Below are 18,383 nucleotides of genomic sequence, written 5' to 3'. Positions count from 1 at the left end.
CCCATAGTCTTAAGGAAAAATGCATGAGTAATGCAAAATCAAATGAAACGTTTATGGGACGACATCAGGGATATGATCAACCCAAGGTGGGTGTCTCGTTAAAACCTAGTTAGGTAGCAAAAACCTAGTGGAAAAAATGCTCCTAATCATAGGAAAAAAAGTAGATTAAGATCAAGTAAGTATACTTCAGGATACTCCACCTGAGTTTGCCATACTTCCAAAGAGAACTAGCAATGTTACAACTCAGAAAGTTTACGTATACCAATTCCATGAACAAGCTTCTGAAACATCGCATTCGGTAGTGATTTGGTGAAGAGGTCGGCCAGATTGTCTTGTGAACGGATTTGCGTGACTTCAATCTTCTGATGCTCTTGTTGTTGATGTGAGAAGAAGAACTTTGGCACAATGGGCTTGGTGTTGTCTCATTTGATGTAACCCTTGTGCAGTCAGATAAGTATCATGCTTCGACATAATCAATAAAGCGAGAATCAACTCGAGAAGCGGGGGGAGGGGGGGTGCAGCATCACTCGAGGATCCATAGGGATAGAACAAGCTAAATTTGTAATACCCTTAAGGTAACGGAAGATGTCTTTAACACTAGTCTAGTGTCTGCATGTTAGTGCATTACTGTATCTTGTTAAAAGATTAACATCGAATGAGATGTTGAGTCTAATGCATTGAGCTAAATACAATAAAGCGTCTATCGCACTTAGATAAGGAACTTCAGGCTCCAAAATCTCTTCATCATCCTCCTTCGGACGGAAGGGATCTCGTTTTGTATCTAGCGATCGAACGACCATAAGAGTACTCGAAGGCTTTGTTTTATCCTCGTTAAAGCAGCGCAACACCTTTTGGATGTACTTCGATTAATGTACTAAGATTCCATCCAAACAGTGCTTTATCTTGAGACCGAGACAATATCAAGTCTTTCCTATAAAAGTATTCGAAGGCTTCGCTTTATCCTTGTTAAAGGTGCACGATAGTTCTCGCGAGCTCTTGAAGAGTTTTGATAAGGTTCATGTCATCGACATATACTGCAACTATCGCAAAACTGGAATATGACTTCTTAATGAACACACAATGGCATAGTTCGTTGTTCACATACCCTTGACTAGTCAAATACTCACTCAGACAGTTATACCACATTTTTCCAGATTGCTTCAAACCGTAAAGTGAACACATCAGCCGAATTAAGAATGTGTTCCGGGGTTTGGAAATATTTGATCCAGTCAATGTAAGTCATTTGAGAACTTTCATATAAATTTCCATTTCAAGATCCCCATAGAGATATACAGTTACTACCTCCATCAGCTGTATACTCAGTTTTTCAAAAACTACCAAATTGATAAGGTAGCAAAAAGTAACACGTCCATAATGGGTGAATAAGTTTTGTCATAGTCAATCCTGGGCGTTGTGAGAAGCCTTGCACAATAAGACGAGCTTTATAACGCACAATTTCATTCTTCTCATTACGTTTTCGAACAAAAACCCACTTGTAGCCGACGGGCTTCACATGTGGAGGAGTAAGAGCTACAGGTCCAAACACCTTACGTTTTGTAAGCGAATCGAGTTCGACTTGCTTGTTTCCAGTTTGACCAATTAGTTCTACGTCGACAATCATCAACGGAACATAGTTCAATGTCTTCGCTTAACATGATCTCATTAGTTATTGCATATGCTAATTCATTGTCAATGATCATCTCATTTCTACACCACACATCATCTAAGCTAACATAATAAACCAAAATCTCATGATTCTCGGGAGGTGGATTCTTTTCTTCAAGTACAGTTCCATAATATAGAATTTCCTTATAAGTTGAATAGAATGAGTAAGCAACAGTCGGATTCACGGTAGGCTCTTCAGGTGTCTGTTCCGTGGGTTTCCTCTTCTGGGGGTGTGATCCTTCGAACCAAGAGGTCGGCCATGCTTTTGTGTAAGGGCAGATGATTGGCTAGCTGCTAATGTACGTGGATCACCAAAGTTAGTGTCCTAGGCCTCTAGAGTGATCTTGTCACTCGCGCTAGATCGGTGAAAGCATCTGGCATGCTCTGAGCTATGCTATGGAGATCTAATATGCACTGCACTTCAGTTTCAGACTAAGTGGTGTGGATATCTAAATGAGACAAAGTGGGAGTTGTCCACGATAATTCGTGTCGTTCTTCAGAAACGTTAACGTTCTTATCTCTCCCGAATGACGGGAAGACTGTCTCATATAAGTGACAATCTACGAAACGAGCGGTAAGTAGATCGCCTGCCAAAGGTTCTAAGTAACGAATAATCGAAGGAGAATCATATCCGACATAGATTCCCATCCTTCGCCGAGGCCCCATTTTTATACATGAGGATGGCGAAATCGGCACATAGACCGCACAACCAAAAACATGCAGATGCGATATGTTGGGTTCATATTCGGTAACCAACTGAAGGGTGCTATATGGTTGGGTCGTAACAGGCCTCATGCGAACCAGCATGGCTACGTGCAATATTGCATGGCCTCAAACAGTGATCGGGAGTTTGGTACGTATGACCAATGATTGAGCAATCATTTTTAAGTGCTTAATGAATGCCTCTACTAGGCCGTTCTGGGTGTGAACATGGGGTACTACATGTTCAACTTCAACCCTAACCGACATGCAATAATAGTCGTAAAAAATTTTAGATGTGAATTCTCTAGCATTATCCAATCGAATAAATTTGATCGAATAATTAAGATGGTGACCCTGAGCTTGATAACCTGAGCCACCAGTTTGGAGAATGCATCATTCCTAGTGGACAGCAAGCACACGTATGACCAAAATGTGGAAGAGTCAACCAAAATCATAAAATATCTAAATGGTCTGCATGGAGTGTGAATCGGTCGACAAATGTCCCCCTGGATCCTTTGTTGAAAAATGGAAGGATTTGAGCGAACTCATGTGAAGATTTGAAGATACAGTGTATCGCTATTTGTGCAGGATGTCCCAAACGATCATGCTAAAGTGTAATTTTGTGTGTTGTCCCAAAGGTAGGGTTGGCCACATAGTGGCTCTCTATGGGGCGTATGGTCATGGTCATAGTATGCAGACCACTCGGAATACGCTCCATCTTCTCTAGAATACACTTCTGTCCATATTTGTAGGAAGTTATGCACAGAAATTCAACTCCGTTTTCTACTTAGGTTTTAGCGTGGTAATTATTATCTCTAATGTCCTTAAAACTCAACAACGTTCTTCCAGAACGTGGAGAATAAAATGCCTCATCAATGGTCAAGATTGTACCATTGGACAACATTATACGTGCCTTACTGTATCATTTGATGAGGTTGAATGGGCATGAGAACGTTGTCAGAGGTGCATTCTTAGATATGAAGTTAGTGAAATAAATGTGTTCACGCAAAACGGTGTACGTGGTTGCACTATCTGCCTGACAACTAACTTTCTCACTAGTCATACTTAAAATGAAAAATTAATTTAAATCAGTCACATGCAAAAAAGTTCTTATAAACAAATATCCATTCAAAATAATTTTAAGTATTCAAGGATGAAAATTAATTAAAAACTTAATATCCAAAGCAAATCACCAACAAATAATTCAAACATAAAGGAAAATTGTTCAAAATTCACCGAAAGACAAGGGGGGTTCGGCTACTAGGTGGAATTCGGCCTTATTGTCTTATTTCAATTAAAAAGAAAATAGTTTCTGTCTAAGATTCTAATCTTCCATAGGTGTGGTATTCTCTTAAAAGTTAGAAACCTCCATTTTGGTATTCTCCGATTCGTCCACTTGAACAAAATTTGATTCAAACTTTTTACGACGAGAATGATATTCAGCTACAACCTTTTGGAGAGCTCAGCAAACATGGGACCAATGGTCCTTTGAACCACAATGATAACACATATCCGCATCTATGGTTTCAGGTGCTTTACCCTTATTCTTGAAGTTTGGGGCCTTGGGAGTGAGGTTAGGGCACTTCTGGGCGTTGTTTCCTTATTTAGATAAGCCTTGGCTTTGTTGACCTTGACGGGGGTGGCTTTTGGTTGCCCCTACCACGCCTCTTTTGGCGTTTTGGGCGTTGGTTTGTGCTATAGTGTGCTTCAGGCACAACAGTCGCCCTAGTAGGTCAAGCTTGATGATTCTTCATCAACAGCTAATTCTGCTTTTCAACGAGAAATAAAACAGAAATCAAATCCGAAAACTTAGTGAACTTCTGAGCTTTATATTGTTGTTGCAGGACAATATTAGTAACAGAGAAGGTCGAATAGGTTTTCTCCAGGAGATCCTCTTCGGTCAAAGTTTCGTTACAAAACTTGAGAAGTGATTGGATTTGACAAACTTCATAATTGTATTCATTCACAGACTTAAAGTCTTGGAAGCGCAAACGTTGCCAGTCATGTCTTGTTTCAGGCAAGAAGATGTCATTTTGGTGATCAAAGTGATCAGCCAAAGCGATCCATAATGCTCATGGATCCTCCTCAGCAAGGTACTCAGTTTGCAGTGCATCATGAATATGTCTTCGAATGAAGATTATGGCAGTGGCTTTCTCAGCTTTGCCAACTGGGTTGTCTGTCTCATCTTCAATGGCGGGATGCAAATTCTTTGTAGTGAGGTGAAGCTTCACATCTTGGACCCACTTGAGGTAGTTCATTCCAGAGACCTCCAAAGCGATGAATTCGAGTTTGTTCAAATTCAACATGTTCCTATCACAAAATAAAGGACAAGATGTGATTAGTGTAATGGAGAAAGAAAAATCAATCCATTCACATAGGAGTAGAACATTCAGGTTCTAATAGACATGTATTGGTTAAAATTTGCATGAAAAAGCTTCGAGTTTTCATGGTGATGTTTTTAAGGAAAACTTCAGGTTTTGAAACAAGGCATGTTTATAGAAACTTTAGGTTCATATGTTCCTACAGACAAATGCAAATATATAGAGAAATATGCAACAAGAAAATATGCAAATAGAACTTCAGGTCTATAATTATAATTGAATTAATTATTTGAACATCAGGCCAAACTTAAAGTGTGGGTGAAAAAATATAAAACCCAAATTGTCTAAAAATAATAAACAATTAAACTCGGGGCCTAAAATAAGGCCAAAGCCCACGGGTGGGCTGAGCAAATTTGGACCGGGCGGCCCAGGCTCAAGCAATGGGCTGGAATGGTCTCATCAAGCCAATGGAACTTCAGGCCCAATGTACCAAAGGCCCAAGATGGGCGTGGATTAGATGGGATGCAGTGCAATGCATCGATTCTCTAGCTGCAGGCTAGGATTTGGTACGGTGTGGACACAGGGACATCAAAGCCATATGGGCTGGTGTTGCGAGTTGGGCCAAGCCAAGGTAGTTTTTTTTTTGTCCTTCAGGTTAAGTCAAGTGTGGGGTCGGGTTAGGCTTGCAATAGCGAGCCCAAAGAAAAAAAAAATTTCTTCAGCTCAAGTCAATACCAGGCCCAAAAATAAGGTCGAGTTTGGACCAAGAAATCCTAGTAAAGCTAGGTGGTGTTGCCGGGGAAGAAGACTGGCGCCGCCACTACGCGTGGCCAAATCTTGGACGGAGAGACTTGGAGGTACCCTTTTTGGATGTTTTCGACCATGATTACGAACAGAGATTATGAAATCTCAACGATTCAATAAAAAAACCCTAGAAATTGAAATCGGGATTTCGAGAAATCCAATAAGATTCAAAGGAATCTCAGCCAAGTGACATCGGTGGACGATCTTCAGGTCGTCGGGGAGGTAGCCAAGGTGGCTGGGCATGGCTGTAGGCCATGCGTCACGATGGTTTTAGGGTGGGCGATGCCTTCTAGGTGTCGGTTCTGGTTTTTGGGCCTAGAGTTGTAGCTCCAGGACGGGTTCTTGGCTTAGGGGCCCATCGACATGGATGGGTTTCGATGAAACCCTAAACGAATTTTTTGTTTGTTTTAATTCCAGATTAATTCAATGCATATTTATATAATTTAATGCATGAACAGTTATTGATGCAATTCATAGTAATATCAAATTCATATAATTCAACAATTATAAATATAATGCATATACAATTTATGTATAATCTAAAATTCGAAAAATGTAAAGTTTGGTCATGCATTATGGTGAATATTCATGCTATCAGGGCTACAAAAATATCAAGATAAAAACCGTTGTTTTGGAAGAAGTTGATTACGTGATGATATGGATGAACTGGTTTGATGTAGAAAGCTTTCACGTCAGATTCCTAAGTGCAGGGGTAGGAGTGTGCTGCCTATTTTATTTGACAAAAGGAAGGGGGTCGGGGCAAGGGGAGAAACGAGAGAGATATGTGTTTGTAGAATTGTAGGGGAATGTGTGTGTTATTCGTCCTTACGTAGTGTCTTTATTTATAGTAATAAGGGGAGAAGAAATCCTTCATCCCCAAGGAATACAAGTCCATATAGGAAAGAATAACTAGAATAAAATCTAATTTAGGATTTACACAATCACACTTAAACTAAAAAAGTTTACAATAGGTTTTTATTTTTCTTTTTCAATGTATTATTTTTATTTTTATGGATATAAAGGGGCAACAAAATAACAAACCATGATCAAGGGTGAATATTTATACTCTTAACGCTTGCTTGCTAGATTGAAATGAATAACCTACTAAATTTGAAAGCGTAAAAATTATTTCTAAATAAATTCAACCTCAATTTTTGTTCGCACCATTTGATTAAAATAAAAAAATAAAAAATCAACTTTAGCACTACAGAAATATCATATTTATCAGTTTGACTAAGAAAGGAAATAAAGCTGTAAAACTAGGCATAATTTTAAATAGGTTTTTATCAGAATGGTCTTTGAAATAGACCAAACTCTTCATTTGGTCTTAGAACTTGAAAATTATATCGTTTTTGAAATTTGACGTTGTAAATTAATGTAGTTTTTGTTAGAATTTTGTTAAAACTTTTGTTAGTGTGCCCACATGGCACACATGTAGGACCTACTGCTACTGACACGCCCGACCTTGATATTCTCCAAACATCAGGGTAGACACGTGCTGACTGACACCCGAAGGTGACGAAGCCATGTTAGAATGCATGAGAACTAAAAATAATTAACCGACATAAATAAAACTTGTAAATTTAATTATAATGAATATGCAATTGTGGATTGTGTTCAGAGTATACAACTAATCCGAGGCACTAAAAATGAATAATATAAAATTGAATGAACAAAGGATGGGTCCTACACCGAGAGGACTCGAAGATGTCGATGCGGGAGTGCCTTGATGCTGGGATTGTATGCCTCGATTCTAAGTCCTGGGGGGTGCAAAACAAAACATGAGTGGACGAAGTTGATATACGTAATAGTAAAACAGTTATTCATCAACGTACTAACCCCCAAAGTTCATGAAAACTCATATAACATAATAAGTTATAGGTTTTCTGAAAACTCTAGCATGACATAAAACCTTCAATAAAACATAAAGGTGGGCCTGGATTGTGTTGCCCGAGAGCTTGGTTTTGGGTTCTAGGTTTACTGGGTTAGGCTGGCCAATTGGGCCGAATTCCATGGCCCAACGAGTTGGTAGGATTATACCTTTGGTTTCCCCATTAGTGGCCAGAGTTGGCTGGAAATTGGCTCGAAGGCCGTTGGACCTCGCCGTGAGAAGAGAGAGCATGCGAGAGATGTTCGAGGGTTAGTTCCAGTTTAGGTTTCGTGGTGAGAGGCAGGACGAACTGGTGTGATGGTGGTGTGGCTCACCGATGAGGTGGGCGGTGGTGGTGGTGCAACGGTGCATCGAGAGGGGTGAGAGCTAAGAGAGAAAGCTTGGGGGAGTTGAGGGAAAGAGAGAAATTGAGCGAGAAAAGGAGAGAGAGAGATGAAGTGTTTGAGTTGGGGAACAAAACCAAGGGTAGGCCCTGCTTGGGCACACCAAACAAGACCCAAAAGCAACAATTTAAAATATCTATCAACCCCACTAAAATTACCAAACTACCCTTTCGTTCCAAAATCCGTAAATAAAAATTGGAACTTGTTACAACTACAATAATATGGTGCCATGTGAAAAATACAAAAAATTAAATTCTTTTTCTTAAAAAGTGGTTTGAAATCTAAAAAATAATTAAAATCAATTAAAAAAATTAAAAATAAAAAGATAAAATAAAATTAACAAAGAAAAGAATAATATTATCCTCCCGCCGGCCACCCCTTATTCCATATTCGAGCGGCCACGGCGCCATTGGCCCGTCGATCCATCCGTCCCCGTCGAACAGTCAACTCCTATCGAAAAATCCGATTCAATGCATCACCCACTCTCGAAAAAGACACTCAAATACTAGCTCGCATGATAAATCCAGTCAGGTCCACAAGAACGTTACATACAATGCCTACTTTCCCACGCTATATATATATATATCGAAATGTAAAAACCAAATAAATCCACGTATGTTTCAACCCCTTCCTTCCTTCCTTCCCTATAAATTCCCATCAGCTCAAACCTTTTTGACTCCTCAGTCTCTCTCAGTCTCTCCAATGGCGTCGAACAATATGCAGTACAAGAACCTCGGCCGCTCGGGCCTCAAAGTGAGCCAGCTCTCCTATGGCGCATGGGTCAGCTTCGGCAACCAGCTCGACGTCAAGGAGGCCAAGTCCATCCTCCAGACCTGCCGCGACCACGGCGTCAACTTCTTCGACAACGCCGAGGTCTACGCCTCCGGCCGCGCCGAGGAGATCATGGGCCAGGCCATCCGCGAGCTCGGCTGGAAGCGCTCCGACGTCGTCATTTCCACCAAGATCTTCTGGGGCGGGCCAGGCCCCAACAACAAGGGCCTGTCGCGGAAGCACATCGTCGAGGGCACCAAGGCGTCGCTGAAGCGCCTGGACATGGAGTACGTGGATCTCATCTACTGCCACCGCCCGGACGCGACGACGCCGATCGAGGAGACGGTGAGGGCGATGAACTACGTGATCGATAAAGGGTGGGCGTTTTATTGGGGGACGAGTGAGTGGTCGGCGCAGCAGATCACGGATGCGTGGGGGATCGCCGAGAGGTTGGATTTGGTGGGGCCCATTGTTGAGCAGCCTGAGTACAATTTGCTCTCCAGGCACAAGGTCTGTGTTTTCTTTGTTTTTGTTGTGCCCACATGGGGATTGTTTGATGTTTTCTTTGTGGAATTTTCAACTTGCGTTTTTAGTAATGGTGATGGAAATTCACAATATTGGTTGAATTAATGCGGTTTTGTTGTTAAATACGTCAGTTAAAGAAGATTAGTGTTTATTAATTTTTGCCACTGCTATAGAGCGTTATGATACAATTGTTAATGGATGACTTGGTAGGGCCGGTTTAGATTGGTTGACTAGATGTTTACAAATGATGGAAGTCTCCTGTTATATCCTGATGAAAATAATGGGCAGTCGACCAAATTGATAATGACTAATGAGCATGAGCTTCATCATGTAATATTCGGTTAAGAGTCGCGTATTTGGCTATTTAATATGTTTCTTTTATTAATTTGTGTACACAGAACTTCATCTTTGCAGTATTTGTAACCTCGTTTTTGCCAGATTTCATTCGTTGGTGTTAATATTTTTTTCTGTTAATGTATATAGTACTACCATAATCTCAATACATATGTATGTGTGTGTATATATATATATTGTTTACCTATATATAGAGTACTACCATACGTTGAAATATATATGCACAGTATTACATATATTTTTTTTGTCGAAAACGGTACTACATATATGATCAAACATATTATACTCCTATGTGAATTTATGATGAGCAAAAACATAGGTAAATTAATATTGAATCAAATAACACTAGGTTATTTATTTTCCATGCATTATTACATATATTTGGCACATTTTATTATTATATGTACGAATATAGGTAAACTAGTATTGAAAAAAATATTATTTTTTTTTTATGTAGGTACATGATTTTGCATATATTGTGGGTTTGCTTTATTATGTAGGTAAATTATTTTGCATGTATTTTACATATATTGGGGAAACTATTTTGCTTTTTTCTATGCAGTCTAATATTTTAAAATTTAAATAGTAGGTGAACTGAATCAAATAATATTTTTTTGTATGTAAATTATTTTGCATGAATGTTTACGTATATCATGCATTTTTTTTGTTATATATGTGTGTGTGAAATAATTTAAATACAATTTTATTGACTTAACTAAGCATGAATTATTACATATATTAGGCATGTTTTATTGTTATTATAATATTAGGCCATGAAATTTTTATTTGTTTTTTGGTAAAACCATTAATTCTCCCTTACTATTCGTATGGAATTAATTGTATACATCAAACATTCAAATAGGATATTTTAGGTATCAGAAAATTTTAATTGTGTATAGTCAAATATAATTAATGAATTTGTTGATGTGGAATCTAGTCATGAGTTTTATTTAAGTAAAAAACTTATGTCGGGCTTTATGTGGAGAAAATTAAGTTTTAAGAGCTAAAGTCATATTTTCAGTAATAAGAATTTAATTTCTATCCGTATGCTAGCTGAATGATTACCATAAATTGCCTGAACTTATCTCATCCGCATCTACATTCGTAGTCTATGGATTACTGTATTACAGTCTTTACGGGAAAGGGTCCAGTTTTGACTTTGATATGGACATTAGTGTCTTCAAAGTTTAAAGGCTTTCCTCTGGAATATTACGATATGAGAGCTTCTGTATCTTAGGGTTTTGATGTTTTTTTATTTGTCTTTCTGTTTTCTGTTTGTAATTTTTGTAATGGCTGTTATGCCTTTTACTCATTGTTTTGTAGGATGGAAAACATGTAAATTGGTCGACACCTTGTCCTCTGTTGTAATTTAATAGATGTTTTGTTTCTAACTAAAAAAGGTTACTAAATTGAAGTCCATGTGCATGACTATAATTCGGTCTTATATTGTATATACCTTGTGTATCCTGATATATGTCCCTGACGAGGGGAACAAGAATACTGCTGTTATAGCTTGTGAAGAAAGGATTACTCTCCCCATCTCATCCGTGATTTCCTTCAACTCGTCTGTGGGTGCAGGTCGAGACTGAGTTCCTCCCACTGTATACCAACTATGGCCTGGGTCTTACCACTTTTAGTCCACTTGCTTCTGGTGTTCTTACTGGAAAATATACCAAGGGAAATATACCTCCTGATAGCCGATTTGCGTTGGACAGTTACAAAGTAAGGCTTGGATTCAATGACAAAGTTAACTCTATGCTTTTATGTACATGCAATTATTAATTTGTCTAGATTGATGACCCTAAACTGCCATAGTCTCTATATTGTGTCTCTTTAAACCAACTATTACCTTCATGTGTATTAAAAATTTAAACTCATTGGTTCGCCTCTTATCGACATGCCAACATATTCTAAGCAGCACCCGCCATATAATTTTCTTTTGTTGGGATGCAATGTAATGACATGCGTTGGTTCGTTTCTGGATTAGAATCGTTGGTGTTTCCCCTTAATAGACATTGCAGCCGTTATCATATTTCTGGTGTCAAGGCTCCATACTGCTTTAAAATTTTTCCTCCCTTATAGGTAGGATGCTAACGTTTTGATTTATGCCTTGCAGAATCTTGCTAGTCGAAAACTGGTTGATGACGTGCTGCAAAAAGTTAATGGTCTTAAGCCAATTGCAGATGAATTAGGTGTACCATTAGCTCAACTAGCAATTGCATGGTGTGCTGCTAATCCGAATGTCTCGTCAGTTATTACTGGTGCTACAAAGGAGTCCCAGGTTAGTTTTAAGATATTCATCTTTGTGACATAATTGTAAGGTGGTCATTCTTGGCTTCTATGCATTGCTTGATCTATTACACTACTACTGTGAAGTTAATTCAAATTTGGGGAAAAGAATTCATCCCTGTCTATGTTATATTTCCGGCGGGTCTGAGCTTTACTTTTCAGTTCGGTGTTCAAGTATCACCATTTGAGACAGGATGGGCAGTATTGCTCTTTTATAGTTTCTTTTCGTGTCATATCCTGTTATCTGAATAGTTGCCAACCAAGGGAACAACATAAGAGAAATGCTAGCAACCTTCTCACTTACCTTCTCATTTTAAGCTTTACACTTCTCCTCATGCCACTTGGTACTCCACTAGTACTCAAAACTAAAATTCTAATTATATTAAACTCCTGCTATTTTTCTTCCTTGGTTGTTAAAATTTTAATTTTTTAGTTTTGCGTGCTAGTGGAATACGTCGTAAGTAGAAATGAGAAGGTTGAAATGAGAAGGTAAGTGAGAAGATTGCTAGCATTCCCCATATTATTATGTTGTGGTAAACCATAATCTTGGTCATTACCATATGAAGGGTAATATTGTTACGATCTTCCAGTTTCATGTCATTAATTTGTAATTTTGTAGTGTAGCCCATCCTATGCTTATTGAAAAACTCCAAACTTGTTCTAATTTCTTAAAATAGTGGTCGTTTACTTAGAGTTTGGTCTTCAATGTCGGTTTCCCAGATTTTAAACCCAGGGGAGGGGAGAAGAAAACAACCCGTAAAATGTCTAACAACCCAGATAAGGAGAATGAAGGCTGTAAAGCTTTCAGTCAGCATGGTGACTGTTAGTTTATCCTAGATTGCATTCCTTTCAGTTTAAACTTGGGCCACATTTGGTGCCTAGGATTGTATTGATTGCATAACTCACTAGAGCCAAGGTATGCTGAAGGAAGAAATGGAGGCTAACATTCAAAATTGTCCATGTTAAAGGTAGAAGATGGATTCATCATGAAGGAAACGCCTTCCAATCCCCACAAAATGGTTGGATATCAACACCTTATTGCTAATCCATCTAATTCCTTTCAAGTTGGACAAAACTTGGAAGTTGGCCTTCATTTCTTACTTCAACATACCTTGAATGTAGTGAGTTATCCAATCCAATCTCATCCTAGGCAGGCACCGAACGTGACCTTAAGGAACAAAAATGACTTTTTAGTGATATGTTAGCTTTTACATGCCTCACTTTGATGTCAAATTGTTTGCTAGTCTCCATTCCAATGGAGATGGTTTTACATGGAAACAATATGGCCAATTCAACCAATGACCAATTCCTTTGGGAGAAAGAGCAAACGGAGAGGGAAGAGCCTTTAAAAACTGTACAGTGACATGATTGTTGAATAGACGTGTAGTTATTCCATAGTTATTCCATTGTGAAGGGAGAACTCTGGTTTGTTTTAAATGGTGATGATCTGGAAAAGCAAAGAGAGGTTTAATGTCCTCTAATTTCCACTAAAATAGAAATTGTTATGTCATGTTTCTACCGTTACGAAAAAGCTGTTTTCATCTGTGTGTAGATTCAAGAGAACATGAAAGCTGTAGATGTAATCCCTCTATTAACTCCCGCTGTCATGGAAAAGATTGAGGCTGTTGTTCAAAGCAAGCAAAAGCGTCCAGAATGCGTAAGGTAGACATGGTATATTTACAGGCTCCACATATTTCTACTCATTGCATAGCAGACTAGGTTGTTCCAACACAATGCAATAGAAACTCATGCCTTGTGGTGCTTTTGGTTAGCTTGTCGGATCTTTTTTCATTTTCACGCTCGGAGCTGGTTGTTCGCATTGATGTTTCCTTCCTTCCCCCTCCCCCTCGTTTGTAGTAAGGGGGGGAGTCGTGGATGTTCTCAGAACTATTTGATGACTTGTGGATTTACCGGTATTACTGTCCAAAAATAAAAAGATGTATTCCGGATTTGGTTTTAAAGAGATTTTAACATTGCTATAAGATGGTCTTTGTTGTGGTGGCTTTTTTTCATCTAGTCATTTGTACTTCTATGACCACCTTGGTTTGGTGTGCAAGAACCAAAAGGGTGATGTGAGTGTTTTAAGTAGGAAAGTCTATGGATGTGTCTCATTAAACTTTGGAAGGTGATTTCCATACACGACTTTTCTTCCTTGCATACCCCTTATCAAAGGAGAATATAGAAATGAAAATAAACGAGAATGCAATAAAAATAATGTATGCGGAAATTATTTTTCTGACCCAAAGTATTATCGGGTTTTTACAAAACAATGGAAGGGGTGACCCACAACGAATATGTTAAGTTAATTTTATTTTTAAAATATTTATTAAAATATTTTTCTTTTTCTGATCCAAGTACCATGATTTTTACTTTTCCTCGAATCTTTTATTAAAATGTTTTATAAATTTTTGATTGATTTAACGTATTGGTATTTAAGTCATTCCACATGAGGGTATAATTGGGTACTAAAAAAAAAAAAGAAAAGAAAATTTATTGGTTTGAGATAAATATTGGGTGTAAATCGTTGTAGGCCTAATTTATTTTTAAAATGTTTTATAAATTTTTGATTGATTTAACGTATTGGTATTTAAGTGATTCCACATGAGGGCATAATTGGGTACTAAAAAAAAAAAGAAAAGAAAATTTATTGGTTTGAGATAAATATTGGGTGTAAATCGTTGTAGGCCTAATTTACTGAACTAGATTTAGGACTAGAAAGGGAGAGGGCCGGTGGCAAGAGAGAGATATGTAATTATGATATGTGTGTTGTATTACTCCATTGTGCTTTTATTTATAATAGTAGGATAGGTTAAATCCTTACCCTAATAGGATTACAGCTCTAATAGGATAATATCTAACTTAGGGAATATTTCAAAATATCTCTAGATACACCAGGATTTACACAATCACATTCCTAATCTAAGAGAACTGCAACACTCCCCTTGAGTGTGTAAATATTCAAACAAAACATCCGCATTAGGTCCTTAGCAGTTGAGGTAGAACAGTTGATGAAGTCATCGACACAACGGGCGAATGCGAGTCTCAAATTAAAGACAGTATGCATTGGTAGTAAAACTCACAAAACCTCGCTATAGTAAAACCTAAGGTAGGTAAAAACCCATAGACCATGGAGAAAAGTGAGAAGTATGCATAATGTCTAAAACAAACGTCATACGGGACGAAATTAGTGAACCCAACGGAATATGATCATCCTAGGATGGGTGCCTCATCAAAACCTCATTACGTAACAAAAATTCAGTGGGAAAAATGCTCCTAATCATAGGAAAAGAGTACATTAAGATCAAGTAAGTATGCTTCAGGATACTCCCCCTGAGTTAGACATAACTTCCAAATAAGAGAACTACAAGCAATTCAACTCAAATAATTTACACATACCGATTCCTTGGATGAGATTCTAAAAAGTAGACTTGGGTAATGACTTAGTAAAAAGATCGGCCAGGTTGTCATGGGAACGGATTTGCTTGGCTTCAATGTTCTGATGTTGTTGTTGGTGTTGGTGAGATTAAAAGAACATCGGTGTTATATGCTTAATGTTGTCTCCCTTGATGTATCCCTTATTTAACTGCTTGATACATACTGCATTGTCTTCAAAGATCGTTGTAGGAAGGTCAACGACAGTAGTAAGACCATTAGTGCTTCAATTATGTTCCATGACTGCTCTTAGCCAAAAGCACTCACGCGACGCTTCATGCAAGGCGAAAATCTCAGCATGGTTCGAAGAAGTCGCAACTAGCGTTTTCTTGGTAAACCTCCAAGATATTGCAGTGTCACCAACAATATGTGGGTTAGACAGATAACCAGCATCTGCATAACCAATGAGGCGAGAATCAACCCGAGGATCCAAGGGGTGGCAACTCATCTTAAGGATTCATGGTTGTAGAACAAACCCAAATCCATTGTACCCTTGAGGTAGCAGAAAATATCTTTAACACCATTCCAGTGTTTGCGTGTAGGCGCATTGCTATATTTAGCCAAAAGATTAACATCGAAGGAGATGTTAGGTTTAGTGTATTGAGCCAAGTACAATAAAGCACCAATTGCACTTAGGTATGGAACTTTAGGCTCCAAAATCTCTTCCTCATCTTCCTTGGGACAGAAGGGGTCTCATTTAGCATCTAGACTCCGAACGACTATAGGAGAACTCAAGGGCTTCGCTTTATCCTTATTAAAACGTCACAACACTTTTTGGGTGTAGGTCGATTAATGTACTAGGATTCCATCCAAACAATGCTCAATCTCCAGGTCGACACAATATCGAGTTTTCCCAAGATCCTTCATCTCATATTTCGATTTCAAGTGAACGACAATTTCCTCAAGCTCTGTGGGAGTTCCGATAAGGTTTATGTCGACATAAACTGCACGAATGGGCATAGTTTGTTGTTCACATAATCCTAACTTGTCAAATATTCACTCACACGGTTATACCCCATTATCCAAATTGTTTAAATCCGTATAGTGATCTCCTCAATCTAATTGAAAGAGTATTCCATGGTCTAGAACTATTTAAACTAGTTAATGAAAGTCTTTCTGGAACTTTCACGTAGATTTCCATTATCTAGATCCCAATAAAAATACGTGATTACCACGTCCATAAGCTGCATATTCAGTTTTTCAAAAACTACCAAACTAATAAGACGTTATGACGTCCATTATAGGGGAATACATCTCTTCGTAATCAATCCCAGGGCGTTATGAGAAGCCTTGTGCTACGAGGCACACTTTGTATTGCACTATTTCATTATTCTTATTACGCTTCCTTACGAAAACGCAATTGTAGCCCATGGGTTTCACATGTGGTGGAGTAGGACTTACGGGCCCAAACACCTTACGTTTCGCAATCAAATTGAGTTCGACCTGGATTGCTTGTTTCCAGTTTGACCAATCCATTCTATGTTGACATTCATTAACGGAATGTGGTTCAATGTCATCGATAAGTATGATGTCAGTAGCTATTATGTACGCAAATGCATCATTGACGATCATCTCATTCCTATTCTAAACCTCATCTAATACTACGTAGTGGATCGAAATCTCACGATTCTCAAGAGGTTGGTTTGTCTCGTGTAATCTAGAATAACCTCATGCATTGGAACAGATGAGTAAGCAATGGTCGGATTCAGACTAGGGTCACTAGTTTGTGCCGTTTTCTTCTTCCAGGGTTATGAATCCTTTGAACCAAAAAGTTTGCCACACTTCAAAGTAGAAGCAAATGATTGGCTAGCCACCAGTGTACCGAACCACGTGGAAGGTGCGGCCACCCTACCCTTATGGATGGTTCGGCTTTCCAAGGTGGTATTACGACATACGTTAAATACAGTGATCTTTACAGGTGCATTTGCAACGGGTATATGTGATCTCGTCACTTTTGCTAGATCAGTAAAAGCATCTGGCTTGCTTTGAGCAATGCTCTGAAGATCTAGAATACGTCACACTCTAGTTTTAGATTGAGGAGTGCAGGGATCTAAATGAGACATAGTGGGAGTAATCCATGACAATTCGTGGCATTCTATAGGAACATTAGTGATCTTATCTCCCTCTAACGAGGAGAAGACTGTCTTATTGAAGCAATAATTTGCAAAGCGTGCGGTAAAGATCCTCTGTCAAGGGCTCTAAATAGCGAATAATTGATGGTGAATCATAACTGACATATATTCCCATCTTCTCTAGGGACCCATTTCGGTACGCAGTGGCAGCGCCATTAGCACATAAACTACACACCTTAATACACATAAATGCGAGACATCAGGCTCGTATCCAGTAACCAAATGTGATGGTGAATGAGGTTGGGTAGTGATGGGCCTCAAGCGGACCAACATAGCTACGTGCAATATTACATGGCCCTAGGTAGATACTGGCAATTTGGTTGGCATAACCAAAGTCCAAGCTATCATTTGAAGGCGCTTTATGAAAGCTTCTGCCAAGCCATTTTGGGTGTGAACATGGGGTACAGGATGTTCAACTTTAATCCCAATGGACATGCAATCATAGTCAAAAGTCTGTGATATAAACTCTCCAGTATAATCAGGGTGGTGAGCAATAAGGTTAATGATTTGTGCTAGGAGTTTCACAAATGCAGCATTGTGTGTGGACAATAAGCAGATATGTGACCAATGAGTCGATGCATCAACCAACATTATGAAATATCTAAATGGTCTGCATGTTGGTTGGATAGGTCCACAAATATCCCTTTGAATCCTTTGAAGAAACTTAGGGGGGTCGTGAATAATCTTTGTAATTGAGGGTTGAATGTTCAAGTTCCCCAATGAGCATGCTTTGCAAAGCAGATGGCCGGGATAAGACATAAGGTGATGCCCATGTGATACTTTGAGGTTCAGTCATGCCAAAACGAGAGGCTGCTCTGGAACCCAGGCATAGGGTTAGCCACGTGGTGGTCTCCACGGATAGAATAGTTGTTATGTAGAACCCACTCGGGAGACGTTCCAGCTTCTCATGAATACGCTTCTGGCCATATTCGTAAGAAGTGATACAAAGAAATTCAGAACCATTCTCTTCAGTGGTTTCAACATGATATTGATTATCTCGAATATCTCTAAAACTTAGCAACATTCGACTTGATTGGATAATTAGGGTGGTGAGCCCTAAGCTTAATGTTTTGTGCTAAGAGTTTCACAAATATAGCATTGTGTGTGGACAATA

The 18,383-nt window shown here is 38.8% G+C and overlaps 2 protein-coding genes across 2 annotated transcripts; one reads left to right on the top strand and one right to left on the bottom strand.

The window, feature by feature from the left end:
• The first annotated feature begins 8,391 nt into the window (after positions 1-8,391).
• LOC137738376 (probable voltage-gated potassium channel subunit beta) lies at positions 8,392-13,647 on the top strand. Its single transcript, XM_068478013.1, has 4 exons — positions 8,392-9,047; positions 10,995-11,138; positions 11,533-11,697; positions 13,258-13,647. Exons 1-4 carry the CDS (start codon positions 8,469-8,471, stop codon positions 13,369-13,371), a joined length of 1,002 nt encoding a protein of 333 aa, XP_068334114.1. The 5' UTR covers positions 8,392-8,468; the 3' UTR covers positions 13,372-13,647.
• Positions 13,648-15,363: 1,716 nt separating this feature from the next.
• On the bottom strand, positions 15,364-16,097 carry LOC137736080 (secreted RxLR effector protein 161-like). Its single transcript, XM_068475418.1, has 3 exons — positions 15,936-16,097; positions 15,614-15,812; positions 15,364-15,530 (listed from the first exon to the last, which is right to left on the bottom strand). The coding sequence occupies exons 1-3, from the start codon at positions 16,095-16,097 to the stop codon at positions 15,364-15,366; spliced, it is 528 nt and encodes a 175-aa protein (XP_068331519.1).
• Between the last annotated feature and the right edge of the window lie 2,286 nt (positions 16,098-18,383).

Source organism: Pyrus communis, chromosome 6, assembly GCF_963583255.1.
Source record: "Pyrus communis chromosome 6, drPyrComm1.1, whole genome shotgun sequence".
NCBI lineage: Eukaryota > Viridiplantae > Streptophyta > Magnoliopsida > Rosales > Rosaceae > Pyrus > Pyrus communis.
This window is presented reverse-complemented; position numbering and strand designations above follow the sequence as displayed.

Excerpts from the sequence above, each read along its gene's own strand:
- LOC137738376 (XM_068478013.1), top strand. The coding sequence starts at position 8,469 with ATGGCGTCGAACAATATGCAGTACAAGAACCTCGGCCGCTCGGGCCTC. Across the intron at positions 11,139-11,532 it reads TTGCGTTGGACAGTTACAAA|AATCTTGCTAGTCGAAAACT; the intron begins GTAAGGCTTGGA and ends TATGCCTTGCAG. Across the intron at positions 11,698-13,257 it reads GTGCTACAAAGGAGTCCCAG|ATTCAAGAGAACATGAAAGC; the intron begins GTTAGTTTTAAG and ends ATCTGTGTGTAG.
- LOC137736080 (XM_068475418.1), bottom strand. The coding sequence starts at position 16,097 with ATGCCCATTCGTGCAGTTTATGTCGACATAAACCTTATCGGAACTCCC. Across the intron at positions 15,813-15,935 it reads ATTGTTTGGATGGAATCCTA|GAAGATGAGGAAGAGATTTT; the intron begins GTACATTAATCG and ends TTCTGTCCCAAG. Across the intron at positions 15,531-15,613 it reads CAAGGGTACAATGGATTTGG|ATGCTGGTTATCTGTCTAAC; the intron begins GTTTGTTCTACA and ends TTGGTTATGCAG.